The sequence below is a fragment of the Crocodylus siamensis genome, chromosome 7 (genome assembly GCF_052110815.1).
Source record: "Crocodylus siamensis isolate JL-2025a chromosome 7, ASM5211081v1, whole genome shotgun sequence".
NCBI lineage: Eukaryota > Metazoa > Chordata > Crocodylia > Crocodylidae > Crocodylus > Crocodylus siamensis.
Window position 1 is genome coordinate 17,961,832 of NC_143401.1, and position 14,328 is coordinate 17,976,159.

At 53.7% G+C, this 14,328-nt stretch overlaps 2 protein-coding genes across 12 annotated transcripts in view; both read left to right on the plus strand.

Annotated features, from left to right (window-relative positions):
• GBF1 (golgi brefeldin A resistant guanine nucleotide exchange factor 1) overlaps window positions 1-3,443 on the plus strand; it is a 154,950-nt gene extending 151,507 nt beyond the window's left edge. For 8 of the 11 annotated variants that reach the window (XM_090056752.1, XM_090056754.1, XM_090056753.1 and 5 more), the window contains 4 exons: window positions 510-623; window positions 853-1,030; window positions 1,285-1,422; window positions 1,797-3,443. In XM_090056752.1, the coding sequence (XP_089912878.1) occupies window positions 510-623; window positions 853-1,030; window positions 1,285-1,422; window positions 1,797-2,077 (711 nt within the window). In that variant the 3' untranslated portion in view covers window positions 2,078-3,443. The remainder of the gene's footprint in view (window positions 1-509; window positions 624-852; window positions 1,031-1,284; window positions 1,423-1,796) is intronic. The other 3 variants (XM_090056760.1, XM_090056761.1, XM_090056763.1) reach the window with 1 other exon arrangement.
• A 7,104-nt stretch (window positions 3,444-10,547) lies between these two features.
• Window positions 10,548-14,328, plus strand: part of LOC149859540 (transmembrane protein 150A-like) — a 30,382-nt gene continuing 26,601 nt past the window's right edge. The window contains exon 1 of the mRNA XM_090058004.1: window positions 10,548-10,783. Within this exon, the coding sequence (XP_089914130.1) occupies window positions 10,704-10,783 (80 nt within the window). The 5' untranslated portion in view covers window positions 10,548-10,703. The remainder of the gene's footprint in view (window positions 10,784-14,328) is intronic.

The window sequence follows — 14,328 nt, forward strand, 5'->3', positions numbered from 1 at the left end:
GTTGTTCTGGAATTTTGACCAAATTTGATGCTGAGGTTTGACTACCATGTGTGCTATGGCCAGGTTCAGAGCTGGACATCAGGCATCTACCCTGCAATATGTGCTGCACCTGTTTTAGTGTCTCCTTTCCAGGCCCTTCTCCTTTATCTCAGTGTTCTGAATATTGGCAGGATAGTTCAAGTTGCTCTCCCTATACTGTTAAGTGACAAGGCTTCTGTCTGCTTTTGGTCCATGGGATAGTGGGCATTGAAGTTCCAGGAGAGAGGAGGGTTTAGGATTGTGGGCCATTGTGCTGGAGACCTGCAGGAAATTAGGTTCAATCCTTCAAAGCCTGGGGAAGGGCAGGCTCAGGACTTCTTGTGCAGGGGATCTGTGTGCCTGGAAGCCTACTTGTCCCAAGCCTGCTAGAAAAGGGAGGGCTCCCACCTTGAGTGTTTTACCCCAGGGCTGAGAGTGGTAGTTCTGTGACCTCACAGTGCCTCTTGACTTGTGGTTCTGTTCTACCTCAGGTGTTCTTGCAGCATCTCTCCCCACTCCTCTCACTGACAACATTTGCTGCCCTGTGGCTGACGATCCTGGACTTCATGGACAAGTACATGCATGCTGGCTCTAGTGACTTGCTGGTAATGTGCTCAGGGGGTTCAGCAGTGTTTCTTCTGTGTTATTTGCTGCTGCTACTTCCATCAGCTAGCCTGGGCTCCTTCCCTTGACCCCTTGTTTGCCATGAAATAAACCCTCATGTTCCCCAGTCTCCCTGTCTTCCCTTGTCCTTCAAGAATTTCCTCTAGCTAGTCTGAGGCTCCATTGCTGCCAGCTCCAGCTCTCTGCTATAAGGAGTGTCTCTTATTACAGCTGGAGGCCATCCCAGAATCTCTGAAGAACATGCTGCTTGTGATGGACACAGCTGGAATATTCCATAGTGCTGATTCACGGACTGGGTACTCTGATCTCTGGGAGATCACCTGGGAGCGCATTGACTGCTTCCTGCCTAGGCTGCGGGATGAGCTCTTCAAGCAGACAGTCATCCAAGGTAGGCAGGGCTCTGAGCTATGACCTTGCCATTGCACTGACTCCCTGCATTGTGGCCCAGTCCTTTGCTCCCCAGTGACAGTGCCTCTTCCAGGCAGTAAGGTGCCTGGATGTTGATGGGACTGAAGGCCAGGGGCGGGGTGCTCCTTTTGCCCAAGTCATGAAGGCAGTTTTGGGAGCAGGGCAGGCCGGGGGAAAGGAGCAAGCTTTGTTGTGGGGAAGCATGCAAATGCACTGCTTGTTCTTTGTGTCTAGACCCTACCCCCAATGTGTCAGCAGAGCAACATCCTCAGAAGCCAGTGGCCCCTGCTGTACCTGTTTCACCTGTGGGGGATGCAAGACCAGCTGCTCACCCAGCACCCTCAGAGAAGCCCTCTGAGCTGGGAGCCAGTGGTGAGTCCCCAGTATGCTCAAGCATTCACCCCACTGGTTCAGTTAGGTAGAATTGATCTACTTGCAGCCTCAATCTGAACTAGTCTGTAGTCTCTGGGTCTTCCATGGGGCTGTAGGCTCTGTGCCATGGGGAAAATTCTTGTGATTTACCCTTGCTAACCTTGGCTGGGGGTGGGGAGTGAGAGAAGGGTGGGGAGGAAGCAGGGAGAGTATCTGAGGAAGGCCCTGAGGTCACCTATAGGCTCAGGAAGCTAAGTGTTTGGCAGAAGGCATTGGGGGATGCTCTGCAGTCCCCTCTTGGCTGAGTGACAGGAATAGTACAGGGACTTAGGCAGGGCCACTGTAAAATAGTGTCCTGTTTTTTCCCTCTACAGATTCTGAGAGAGTCCCAGGACCAGCCACTATTGGCACCCCTGGGTCCCCTTCTTTCTCTACACCGGTATCAGTGAAGACGAGCCCTGTCACAGACATACCACCTTCTACAGCACAGCCACCACTCATCCTGCAACCTCTGGCCTCCCCGCTACAGGTCGGCGTGCCACCGATGTCTCTGCCAATCATTCTGAACCCAGCCCTAATAGAGGCCACTTCTCCTGTTCCTCTCCTGGCTACTCCACGACCTAGTGACCCCATGACAACGTCCGAAGTCAACTAGGCTGAAGGCATGCAAGAACTGTTGGCTGAAGAAGGCTTGCAGGTGCAGGGTGCTGGCCAAACATTCCCTGGTAGTTGCCATATTTGCTGTAGATGGTTGAGTGGAAGGGTGGCAAGGCAGCTGCTAACACCTTCCCGGCCCATGTCAGTCTCTGCTCCCTTCTTGTGACTGTGCCCAGGAGTCCCTGGCTTTCTTTCTTTAGAGGTTCATCGCTGTTGCTGCCCAATCTCCTTTCTGCCTTTGTAGTTTCAGGGGCTAGGCAGAACTTACTCCCAGCCGCCAGGGACCAAGCAGTTGAAGATGGTAGCTGTCCACTGGGAGAGCACAGGGACAAGTTCTCTGATTATTCAGTGCAGCAGGGTCCCAAGACAGTTCTCTGGTGGTTTTCCTGTCCATGTGTCTTGGCACACTGCCTGGCTGGCCCCTGGGCATACCCAGCAGGGCAGGGTTGTGACTTTCATTTCTCTGCTCAGAAATGTACAGCACCTGCCCTGTGCCTCTCAGTTTGTTGCCTATGAGGTGCAGGCTGCCTCAGCGGGCTGTGGAGTACAGTGCATCACTGCACTCCCCCAGAACAAGTGGGCAAGTCTGGCAAGACCCGTGAGGAAGGGGCCACCCTGCCATTCTCCGTTTGTACATAATACATAGCCAGATCTTTGTGGGTGGACATCTCTGGGTGGGCAGACTAGGTAGAAGCCAGCACAAAAAACAAGCGGTTGAGGGCAGGACCCCAGAGATGTCTCTTCCAAAGTAGCTGTGGCAAAGCTACTTCCCCTGAGTTCAAATGGCTTTTGATCCAAGCACCACCAGGTGCTGCCTCCTCCAGCCATCTAGGGCTGCATGGTCCTTCCTAGTTTTCAAGAGGACCTGGGAAATGACTGGCACTTGGTGCTAGCTCTGAGCACCTCTACTGTGCTGTGGTGGCCTTGCTGCTGGGAGCTCCCCCAGAGACTACACCCCATTGCAAATTCTAGCTGTAGGGAGTCAGGGCGCACAGTTTCCCTCCTTCGCTGCCTGCAGTCTTGGAGCAGAGCCCTTGGTAGTGTGTTTCACTTCGCTTCTTCCCTGCACCAAGGATGCCAATACCCTTCTCTGCCATCCCCCTGGCCCGAAGCAGAGCCAGCTGGTTGTAACATGCCATATCTCAGTTCTTCCTATTTTCTGAATTAGTTTTATAAATTCTTCATGCTGATTGCAGAAACCCCATTGGCAACTGGGGGCAACTCCAATCTGGCTTGTACTGTATTGTCAGGAAACCCAGACTGAGCAGGTGGGAGAGCTGCAAAGGGCAGATGATGTATATAGAGAATAAGTGACTACAAATCCAATGGACTTTTTACTATGTAATAAATGTCCTGTAAATGAACTGTGGTCTGGCAGCTTCTTTTCTCTCAGGGGTCAGTGATTCTGATATGTGAGCTCTGGGGAGAATAAGGGATAATTGTGAGGGTGCTGCCCATTGTGCAAGACAGCAAGGGTATGTCCCTGCCTAGCAGGCACTATGGTGAGGTACCCATTCATAGTTTCATAGTTGTTAGGGGCTGGAAGGGACCTTACAGATCACTGGGTCCAGCCTTCCTGCACTTGGGCAGGAAAGATGGCTGGGGTCAGATGACCCCAGCAAGATGGCTGTCAAGAGGCTTTTTGAAGATTGCCAGGGTGGGTAGTTGTACCACCTCTGAGGGGAGCCTGTTCTAAACCCTCAATATTCACTTGTAAAGAAGTTTTTCCTTGTCTGGTCTGAAGTGATCTTCAATCAGCTTGTGCCCATTATTTTTAGTCCTCCCCTGGGGAGCCTGGGTGATAGTTGCTCCCCCAGGCCCTGATGTTCTTTCCTGATATACTTACAGGCTGCCAAGTCTCCTCTGAGTCTTTTCATCTCCAGACTGAACAGTCCCAACTCTTTCAGCCTCTCATATGACTTGGTCTCTAGGCCTCTAATCATGCATGTGGTCCTCCTTTGAACTCTCTTGAGCTTCTCCACATCCTTCCAGAATTGGATGTAGTACTCTAGCTGCAGTCTCACAAAGGCTGAGCAGAGCAGGAGGATGACATCTTTAGCCTTACTCAAGATGCCTTGGTAGCTGCATGCCAGTGTTTGATTAGCTCTGCCAGCTACAGCTTCACATTAGTGTCTCATTTTGCTGTCTGTCATGGCACCCAGGTCTCATTCAGTTGTGGTGCCGGCAAGCGTAGCACTGCCGAGCCTGTAAGTGTGTTGTGGGTTATTTCTCCCCAGATGGAGCACTTTGCCAGTTCACTTTTAATACCCGAATCCAAATCGTTGATTAACATGTTGAAAAACACTGGTTTGAGTATAGAGCCCTGAGGGATGCCACTGATCACCTCCTGCCATGATGACTCAGTCTCATCTATCAGTACTCTCCGAGCCCTGCCACAGAGCCAGTTACCTAGCCACCAGCCCATAAAGTAGTTGAGGCCACATTTCTACAGTTTAACTATGAGGACATCATGGGAGACCAGGTTGAAGGCCTTTTTGAAATCCGAGTATGACATCAACCTCATTTCCCCTATGCAGGTGCCGAGTTAGCTGATGGTAGAAGATGAGGTTGGTCTGGCATGACATGCCCGTAACAAAGCCATGCTTGGCTATCCTTCAGAATACTATCTTCTGTTAGCCTGTTAGTGATGGACTCAGATAATTTTTTCCAGGATTTTACCCGGGATTGAGGTCAAACTGATTGGCCTGGAATCCCCAGGGTCCTCCTTTCTCCCTTTCTTCAAGATAGACAACACATTGGCCTTCTTCCAGTTTTCTGGGACCTCTCCTGAGTGCCATGAATCCTCAGATAACTTGGCCATAGGTTGTGCCAGTTCTTTTAGCACTCTTGGGTGTAGTTCATCTGGTCCTGCTGATTTGTAAATATTTAGTCTTTGTAGGTAGTCCCCCACAAGATCTACATAGACTATGGGAGGGTGGTCACCCCCACCATGATCATCCTGTATCTTGTTAAGCAAGCTGATACCCTTGGATCAGTGGAATATCAGTGTGAAATATTCATTCAGGAATTCAGCTCTGCCCTGAGTGTCAGTTATCATCCATCCTATTTCATTCATGAGGGGCCCTATGCCTCCCTTATTATTTCTCCCACTCCCTACACATCTAAAGAAGGACTTTCTGTTGTCCTTGATTCTGGTTTTCAATGTTTATTGTTTGTGCTTTTGCTGTCCTGATCAGCTCCCTACAGCTCCAGGCTATTGCTGTGTACTCCTCTTTGGCAGCTATTTCTGACTTCCACCCTTTGTAGGCTTCTCGTTTTGATTTCAAGAGGTCCTTGACTTCCCTATTGAGCCAAGGGAGTCTCCCACCCCTTTTGCTGCCTTTCTTACGAAAGGTAATGGACTTCCTTTGTGCTTTTAGGATTGCTTCCTTGAGGAACGATCACTCTACTTGCACTCCCTTCCTCATCAGATCATGGTCCTGCAGGGCCTTGCCAGCCAATCTCCTGAGCTTGTGGAAGTCAGCTTTCATAAAATCAAGGATTTCTACCCTACTGGCTGATTTCCCTGACTTACAGTGAATAGAGAAAGTGGTCATCTCATGGTCACTGTCGCCCAGTTTCCCTTTGATCCTCATTGCTCACTAGGTTGTCCCCTTTGGCCAGAACCAAGTCTAGAAGTGCCTTGCCCCTGGCTGGCCCGTAGACTTCTTGAGCTAGGGGGAGCTCCTCAATGCAATTGAGGAAGCGTTATGAGTGACCAGATCTTGTGAGTGCTCATCCCACGAGATGTCTGGATAGTTGAAGTCACCCATGATGACCATGCTCTGAGAGCATGCAGCCTCTGCCAGTTCTCCAGAGAATTCCCAGTCAAGCTCTTCCTCTTTGTTTGGAGTAAACTCCTATGGTCATATCCCCTTCCCTGTGCTCTCGCTGTATCTTCTGGCAAAGTTCGTTAACAACACCAAACTATGGGAGAGCATGGCCACGCTCCAGGTTATTTCTCCCCAGATGGAGCACTTTGCATTTCTTTGTATTAAATGACATCAGGCTGAGGTCTGCCCACCTCGCAAGCCTGTCCAGGTCAACCTGTAGTGCCAGCCTGTCCTGGAGGCCCTATTCTCCTTGGAGAAATAAGCCCTTCAAAGGATGCTGCTTATTTTGTCTGAGACAGAGGCTGCAGTGGAGAATGCCAGTAAAGAGGTTAAGGAGAAATGGCTCCTGACGTTAGATTGCATCTGTCAGGGAAAGAAGCTTAATTTAGAGTCTGAAAAGCTCCTCCTGGCCTCTTGTTAGGACACAGCTATTCATAGCTTGGATCAAGAGTATGGACTGCTGTGGAGGAACACATGCCTTGCAAATCTCACAGTACACGGATGGGAGCCCGGGGTGCATGGGATGAGTTTGGGTCCCTGAAAGGTCCTACAACTAGTTGTGTGTCCAGATATGAGTAATGGTAGATGTTGCCTTGGAAACCCTGGAGGAATACATGGGGAAGAGAACTCAGATCACTGAGACAGAGAAGTCTGATTTACCAAGTACTTCTGGTTCTTCCTTTAAAACAAGCATGAAAGTCCACTTTTCTGCCCTATCCCTTCTGCCTATAAGATCTGGTCATGCCCCAGTCACCTCGGACCCAACCATGGCCTCTAGAATTTTTCACCACTCTGTCGCTGAATCCAATGGTTCTTAACCTTTTTAGACTCAAAGCACCCTTCATTAGGCTTGAGGCACCTGTCTGAATATGCCAGCTCTTCATTTTCACTTGTGTTTTTGACTACAGAAAAATACTAGAGCTGTTCTTCTGTTGCAAAGAACTCAAAGTCCACAAGAATGTGTTTATGCCATAACTTCCCATTTGAAGTCTCTGGGGTTTTGTATCATATAGATTCACCTAACCTTGTGCAGCATCCTTGAGAGCCTCTCAAGGCCTGGTTAAGAATCGCTGGTCAATCCAAATCTGGCTACCCATTTTTTTTTTTTTTCCATAACATGTCCCAGCTTCTGGGCTTCAGCTTTTCCCCCCCACCCCTCCATTCTCGCATCTTCTCAAACTCCTTTAAGCACTTTCAGCATTCCTGCCTTGTGGGCCTTGGTGTGTTCATTTTTCTGTTTGAAATGATGGCTGGCCAGTGGCCTTGCTGTTTCCCCAGCTACCTCAGAATTATTCTTTATGGGACACTGCAATCTAAGCAGTGCTTTACAAACCTGATCCCTCTTCTGGTCTTTATATTTCAACTTAGACAATAAGGATACAAAACAATATGGACCCAAGATATAAAGGTCATGGAAAAAGAACAAAGAGGGAGATTCTGAGTGCAACTCTGTCCACAGAGAACGATAACACTTTATACCAGGGGTGTTAAACACAGCCGTACAGGCTGGCTCTAGTCTAGCCCATCGAGCTGCTCTATCTAGCCCATTAGACTACCAGCATGGCCAGTGGGGGAGCAGCCTGCTACAGAATCCAGGTCCCCAGTAGACATAGTGATAGTGATTGGTGGCATGACCAAGGGCTGACACCAGTCCTGGTCACCCACTACGTGCTTTGCCCATGCATGCTGCTGTGGCCTTACCTCCCCAGCCACTGGCTCCTACTGTATGTGCCGTATTGGAGACAGAGCTGGAGCTGCTGGCACAGAGCTGGAGCTGCTGGCACAGCACAGGGCATTTGGCAGCAGCCACTTTGGCTCCGACAGGGCATGAAGTGGGGGCTGGAGCTGCTGCCAAGTTGGAACTGGAGCTGCCACATATTCCAGGTAGGTGCCAGAGCTGCTACCCCTACTGCACCTTCCTCATGTCTCAGTCTGAATCTGGCCTGCAAGGAGCCCCAGGGTTTGGATCCAGCCTGGAGCATAAAGTGAATGTGATGTCCCTGCTTTAAACTGTTTCAGAATACAATTGCAAATGGTAGTGAGGTGAAAAAATATCTGCATCCTTTCCGCTTGGCTTATGGAATTTTGCTTTAAAACAATCTAGTGTGGGAAACACACCACTGCAACTGGGCCATTTGTCTAAACATGGAGAAGTCCAAGGGCCAATTTAAAAGCAATCAATTGGAAGCCACACTAGTGACTTCATTGCACCAGTACTTTGTTTACTTGTACACACTGTTCTTTGCTTTACTAACAGCAAAACTGAACAGGGCATGCTGTCTGCTGCTGTTACCAACAGGTTGCAGGACCCAAACTAGTATCAGACCATAGATTTTTTTCCGGCTGGACTGTACTGGCCTTTGTTTTATTACAAACTCAGCATTACTGCACAAGGCACTAAAATGGCATTTGAATTTTTCAACCTACTGTTGGTCCAGGTAACATTTAGCAGGACAGAAATAGTAAAAAATATTTTTAGTTTTGCCTGTAGATTTAACAACACATAGAGTCTGTTTGTCTCCAATAGCAGAGAGGGGGAGAGGCCCCTCTTTGAAATGCAGTTGCCACATCAAATTAGGTGTGGGAACTCAGGAGCACTTGCAGAACTCTGAAACTATCTTGCTTATTATAAAATCAAAACTGCATCTCTAACTACAGTGGGTTTTGGCAGTTGAATGCAGTAGTCATAAAAATGTTGAATACAAAAATGCTGTGTAAGACTACATTTAAGCACTCTGTATACATGAATTTGGGGACAGGGTAGGGCAGGAGGGGATTTTCAAAGGCACTCTGCCCAGCAGCTCCCACTGTGGTCTCTTGGAAAAAATCTGGCTCTAGTTATAGGGGCTGAGTTATCTTGAAAATCTGACCCCAAGCTCTTGCAGACCACCTGGGCATGCAAATAAAAGCCTTAACATCCTCAAAACCAGGCTTGTTCAGTTCACACTGTTCTTCCCATTGTCTGTAAACAATGTAGCCCCCAACAAAGGATGCTGCATCCATCAGCAGCTGCATAATTATCCATGGAGCCCCAATATAGTGGCATGTATTGTTCTTGACAGGCAGTAACAATGTACTATTTGTCTATGCAGAAATGTCTGCTGCCAGTAGAGGGAGTGTCAGATCTACTAACTAGTCAAACTGCAACGGATTCAGGTCAAGGTTCACCTAATATGGAAAGAGGTTTAGGAGTAAAGCAAACTAACTTGAAGTAAGGTCTTGCACTCCAGGCTTCCTGCACTGAGAGGCTGAAGGAATGTTACCGGTTTGGAAATCCTGGACACACTGCCCTGCCCAGCCAGGCACTTGGCTTACTCCTGCGGCCCCTGGCTTCAGGTAGCTGCCTCGGGCCATGTTGCTCTCCTGTAGCGAGCTGAAAGCCACAGGGACCTTCTCCCACCACTCCATACTCTCAGATTCAAGCAGCTCTGAGTCAAAAGAAAATCTCTGAGGTGCCAGAACAAAACAATACAGGAGGAAACAATAGCCAGCTGCTGTGAGGGGCTCTACACAAGTAATGCACCCACCCAACAGCCCTCATCTCCCTGCCCAAGGTGATCACCATTCGGACTTCTCACCCATGAGCTTGTGCTGGTCTCAGTCACTTGTGCCCAGTAGCACAGAGAGGTAAGTGCAGGGCAGGATGCTGAAGCATGGCAGGGAGCCCATCCCCACCTTGGCCCAAGCTGACAAAGTGGATGCTCTGCAGCTTCTCCCCTGCCAGGAGCTCTGACCTGCAAGGCAAGGAACAAAGCAGCCAGACAAGGGGAGATGGTTGCGTGGCCCAGTGGTTGGGGGCTAGGACCTCACTGCTAGGCTTGGCTAGTCAAGGGGAGGGAGCCTGGCTTCCTCTGTATGTTCCTGCCTTAGGAGGAGGCTGGCAGGGGCCTTTTGCCATACCTGTGCAGCCCCAGGTGAGGGGTGCCAGGGGAGCAGGAGGCACGAGCAGGGAGAGCGTTGCGTAGGGGCAGGGCCCCTTGCTGGAGCAGACCTCAGCCCTGCCTGGTTGCCCTCATTTTTATTGATTTTTGGGTCTGAGCATGTGGTGCTACCGGGGCGAGTCTCCTCTCTCCCAGACCTTTCAGCGTGGGGCTTCTAACTCCATGGCCGACAGCCTTTGTGCAGGCCTAGCCTGGAGGCCTTGGGGTTCAGACACCCCTAGTCTCGCTTGCCCCAGCCCCACAGCGGAGGGAGCAAGCTGGAGGGAGAGCCCCCATTGCTGTCCAGTGGGAGGCTCGGGCAGCTCCGGCAGGCCCTGCAGTGCCCTGCCCCGCTCAGGTGGGAAGGAGGGTCTCCCCTGCCAGGTCCCTAAAACCACCGGGGCTGAAATCACTGTCGTGAAGCTGTTGCCCCAGCCGGGCCAGACATAGGCATGGTGAACCTGTGGCCACCCAGGGCCCGGACAGAAAGGGAGCCCGAAAATGGTAATTTTTATGAGGATCTGCAGGCTAGGCCAGCAGGGCCCTCCGCGCCCGCCACGGGGCTGTGCCCGCCCGGAGCGAGGGGAAGGCGGCCCCGGCCCGGCGGGTCTCTCCCAGCGCCGCGGGGGGGCGGGGGCACGGGCTCCGCCCCGCCCCCACCCGCCCTCCGCCGGCCCCGGCGGGGCGGGGCCGTCCCGTCCCGTCCCGTCCCAGCGGCGCCGGTGCCGGTGGGCGCCCGCAGACGGCGGGAGCGGGAGCCGGGCCGCCCACGGGGCCCGCTGGCAGCAGACGGCCCCGGGAAGCCGCCGCCAGGGAGCCCCGCGCCCGCCCCCAGCCCGGCCGGGGCAGAGGCGCGCGCTGCCCGCCCCGGATGCCCGCGGCCAGGATGCCCGCCTGGGCCGTGCTGCCCCTGGCGCTGCCCGCGCTCACCATCACCGGCATGTGGATCGTGTGAGTGCCCGCCCGCGAGCCTCGGCCTTGCCGCCAGCGGGCGGCGCCTCCGGCGGCGGCGGGGCCGCACCTCACCTCGCGGCTCCGCCGCCGCCCGCGGAGGGAAGCGCGGCCGCCGTGCGGGCAGCAGGGCCCCGGTGCCGGCCTCGGCCGGGCCGGTGCGGCGCACCCGTGCTGCAGCTCGGCCTGCACGCCGCCTGCTGCGCCCCCCGCGGGAGGCTGCCGGGGCTGCCCCTCGGCGCTGGGGCTGCTGCACGTGCGGGGGTCCCTCCCCTCAGCTGGCTGGGGCTGCTGCACGTGCGGGGGTCCTTCCCCTCAGCTGGCTGGGGCTGCTGCACGTGCGGGGGCCCTCCCCTCAGCTGGCTGGGGCTGCTGCACGTGCGGGGGCCCTCCCCTCAGCGCTGGGGCTGCTGCACGTGCGGGGGTCCTTCCCCTCAGCTGGCTGGGGCTGTCTGCTAGACAGTGGCTCCAGGGCCGGAGCCCAGAGGCTCCCAGGCAGGTGGGAGTTATCCCGCAGCGGCGGCGGGGGCTGTGGCGTTGAGGGAGGTAGGAGGAAGGGGCCTGATGTGGATGATGGTGGAACAGGGAAGAGTAAAGCAACCACTGGTGCCTCCCCTCTGCCAAGGCAGGTCTGTGTCCCTGGGCAGTGACTGAGCACCCATCTGCCTCACCTGCACAGTCTGGACGAAGAGCCCCAGCTGTCTTGAGTCAGCAGCACCCAAAGAACAGCTTGGCCATCTGCTGCGACCGTGGTGCAGGGCTTGTGCAGCCAGCTTCAGTCCTGGCCCCTGCACAGTAGCAGAGTCAAGCCTTGCAGCAGATCTCCCCCGCCCCCCAGCTACAGGTTCAGAAGCCTTGCTGAGCTTTTGGGGCTGGGCAATAGAAAATGCATACTTGGCCCTCTAACATGCAGCTTGGAGTCCCTGAGAGAGAGCCAGTGTTAGTTCCCCCCTGCCCCTTCCTGTGCCCTCAGTCAGTGCCCATGGTACAGCCCAGTGCTGAGTCCTCTCTAGAGGGCTCCCTTGGGGCAGTCAAGTCCCTCCAAAATGCTGTAACTCCTTAGCTGCATTCTCCAGGGCTCAATACCCATCTTCCTCCACTGGGAGGGGGACAGCTTGGGTAAAACTTCTGGCTGTCATTGCCACTGCTGCCCAGAGGGTCACGCAAGGCAGGGGAGGGGGTTGGGTTAGTGTTGCTCTCTCCAGGCCCATCCTCTGCTTCCAGGAAGATGCTGCAGCCCCTCCAAGTGGGGGAGGGGGGAGTTAGTTCCAGACTGAAGGGCTCTTTCCCTGCCACAAACACCCCCTGGGTTGTACAAAGCTAGCCAGGTCCTCCAGGCCTCTAGCATTGGATCCTGGGGAGAAATGATGTTGACAGCTCTGCTATTGAAACCTCAGGTCAAAAGGCCTCCAGCTCGGGGTGGGTAATGGCATGTGAGGTGTTGGCTGTGGGCCCTGTGCTGCCTTACCTGGGGGAGGGAGGCTATGTGTATGCCGGAAGGGGAGATGGTGCTGGAGGGATATGGGAGGAGGAAGAGCCCTGTGGATCCTTCCTGGAGGGAGGTGAAGGTGAAGGTGCTGGAGAGTCAGTGCCTTTGCCTTATTTCCCTGGCCCATGAGGACCAGAGAACAGACCTGGGCCAGGCAAGGTGGAGGAGCATGGGGAAAGGCCTGACTCATTCATTCACTCCTAGGCAGTGATGGTGTAATCTCAGGGAAGGGAATCCTAAGGAGATGTCTGCACCGAAGTGACACCTGTTTCCCGTTCCCAGCGAGGGCTACGAGGTCTGCTTGACCCGACGCACTGAGGGGCCCTGGTGAAGTGCTGTTGCAGCCTGTTCTGGGAGCAGGAAGGGAGTTAACAGGCTGCTTAGAGGGTACTGGCAGCCTTTGGGAAGGGAGAGCTGGAGCCAGGGGCTGCCAGGAGGGGAGGCAGGATAACCCTGTAGCCCTGTGGATTTGCTCTTGGGCATCTACTTGTTGCTTTCAGGCCATGCTGCCCAGCATGTGTTCATCTCAGCAGTGGTGCCCCTTGTTCTCAGGCTGGTCTGTGTGACACCCTCTCACATCCAGGGTCTGTTACGTGGCCAGCTAGGTAAATAGAGGGGTTTTCTTGCTTATACATGTGCCTATTTTTAACTTGAGTCGGCTGCGGTTAGCAGGGGCAGCAGCAGCCTGTAATTAGAGCCAGCCCAGTTTGGGAGCCGCCCCGTGCTCCAGGACTTGCCCAGAAAAGAGCAGAGCTTGCATGGGTCAGGACAAAGGCAGCACTTGGCTCTCTGGGGTGTTCTGCAGGCTAGCCATTGGGCCTCATGCCCTTCTGAAGCATTAGCTTTGTATTGCAGATACAAGTGACTTGCCCAGGATCTTGGTGGTGGTAACAGAGCTGGGAGACAGACCTGCAAGGCTGGGCCCTGGTTCTGCATCACGAATGCACAGTCAACATGGGATTGGGCCCTAGTGTCCCAGAAGCCTGTGAGTTATGTAGGGTTGTGTAGCCCTGGGTGACTGCCTGTTTGGCTCTGTGCGATCACTGTCAGGTCACCCTCCTGCCCCTGGAAAAGGCTGGTGAGAGAAGCTGCCTGCCTCTCTCTCCTGTCAATTTAGTGTCCCTCTTGGATGCCCTGCCGAAATCAGGCTGGAACTGTGATGGGCGCTGTAGCCAGCTGCTGCGGTTTGGATGGACACAGTTCGTGCCTCTCATGAGCAGCACAGCTAATTTGTAGTACAGGGATGCTGCCCAGTTCTGCCTGGCAGGCTGCCCCCTGTCCCACAGGGCAGGCATCTGTAAATGCAGGATTGATGTGCCCATGAATAAACCCTCTCTCTTGCTGTGTATCCATCTGCATGGGTCTCTCCCTGTATCTGGGAGTGTCACATAATGAGACAGAAAAGCAACAGGCCCTTCAGCACCAGGGAGGAGATGCACAAGGGCTGAGCACAGAGATGCATGAGGTAGGGCTGTGGGCCTGCCCCTGTGGGCTGGGTCTGGCTGGGGCATCTGCTCAGAGGAGAGGCTTGGGGGCGCATGGATAGCACTCTGGGGCCTGGAGGATCTATGGTCCTTGCAGAGGAGCAGGCGGATGGTGTGCTGGGCAGGGGAGGAAGGGAAGAGGCCTGTATCTTTCACAGCAGCTGCTATGAAAGCTGCCTGCCTCTCTCTCCTGTCAACTTAGTGTCCCTCTTGGATGCCCTGCTGAAATCAGGCTGGAACTGTGATGGGCGCTGTAGCCAGCTGCTGCGGTTTGGATGGACACAGTTCGTGCCTCTCATGAGCAGCACAGCTAATTTGTAGTACAGGGATGCTGCCCAGTTCCCCTCAGTCCCTGGGAAATACGCTGTAGTGTTAGGGGGAAAGTGGGGAAGCTCCTGACTGGGAAGGGAGGGCCAAGGCTAGGGCCCTGGGCAGGGGGTGTGGGGAGCACAGGGGGGAACAGACAGAGCACCTACAGGATCTGGAGGGCTTTGTTGCTTGCTTTGGTCAGCAGAGAGAGAAGAGGATTTTCACCCTAAGTATGGGGGAGCTGACTTGGGAGGAGAATGGGA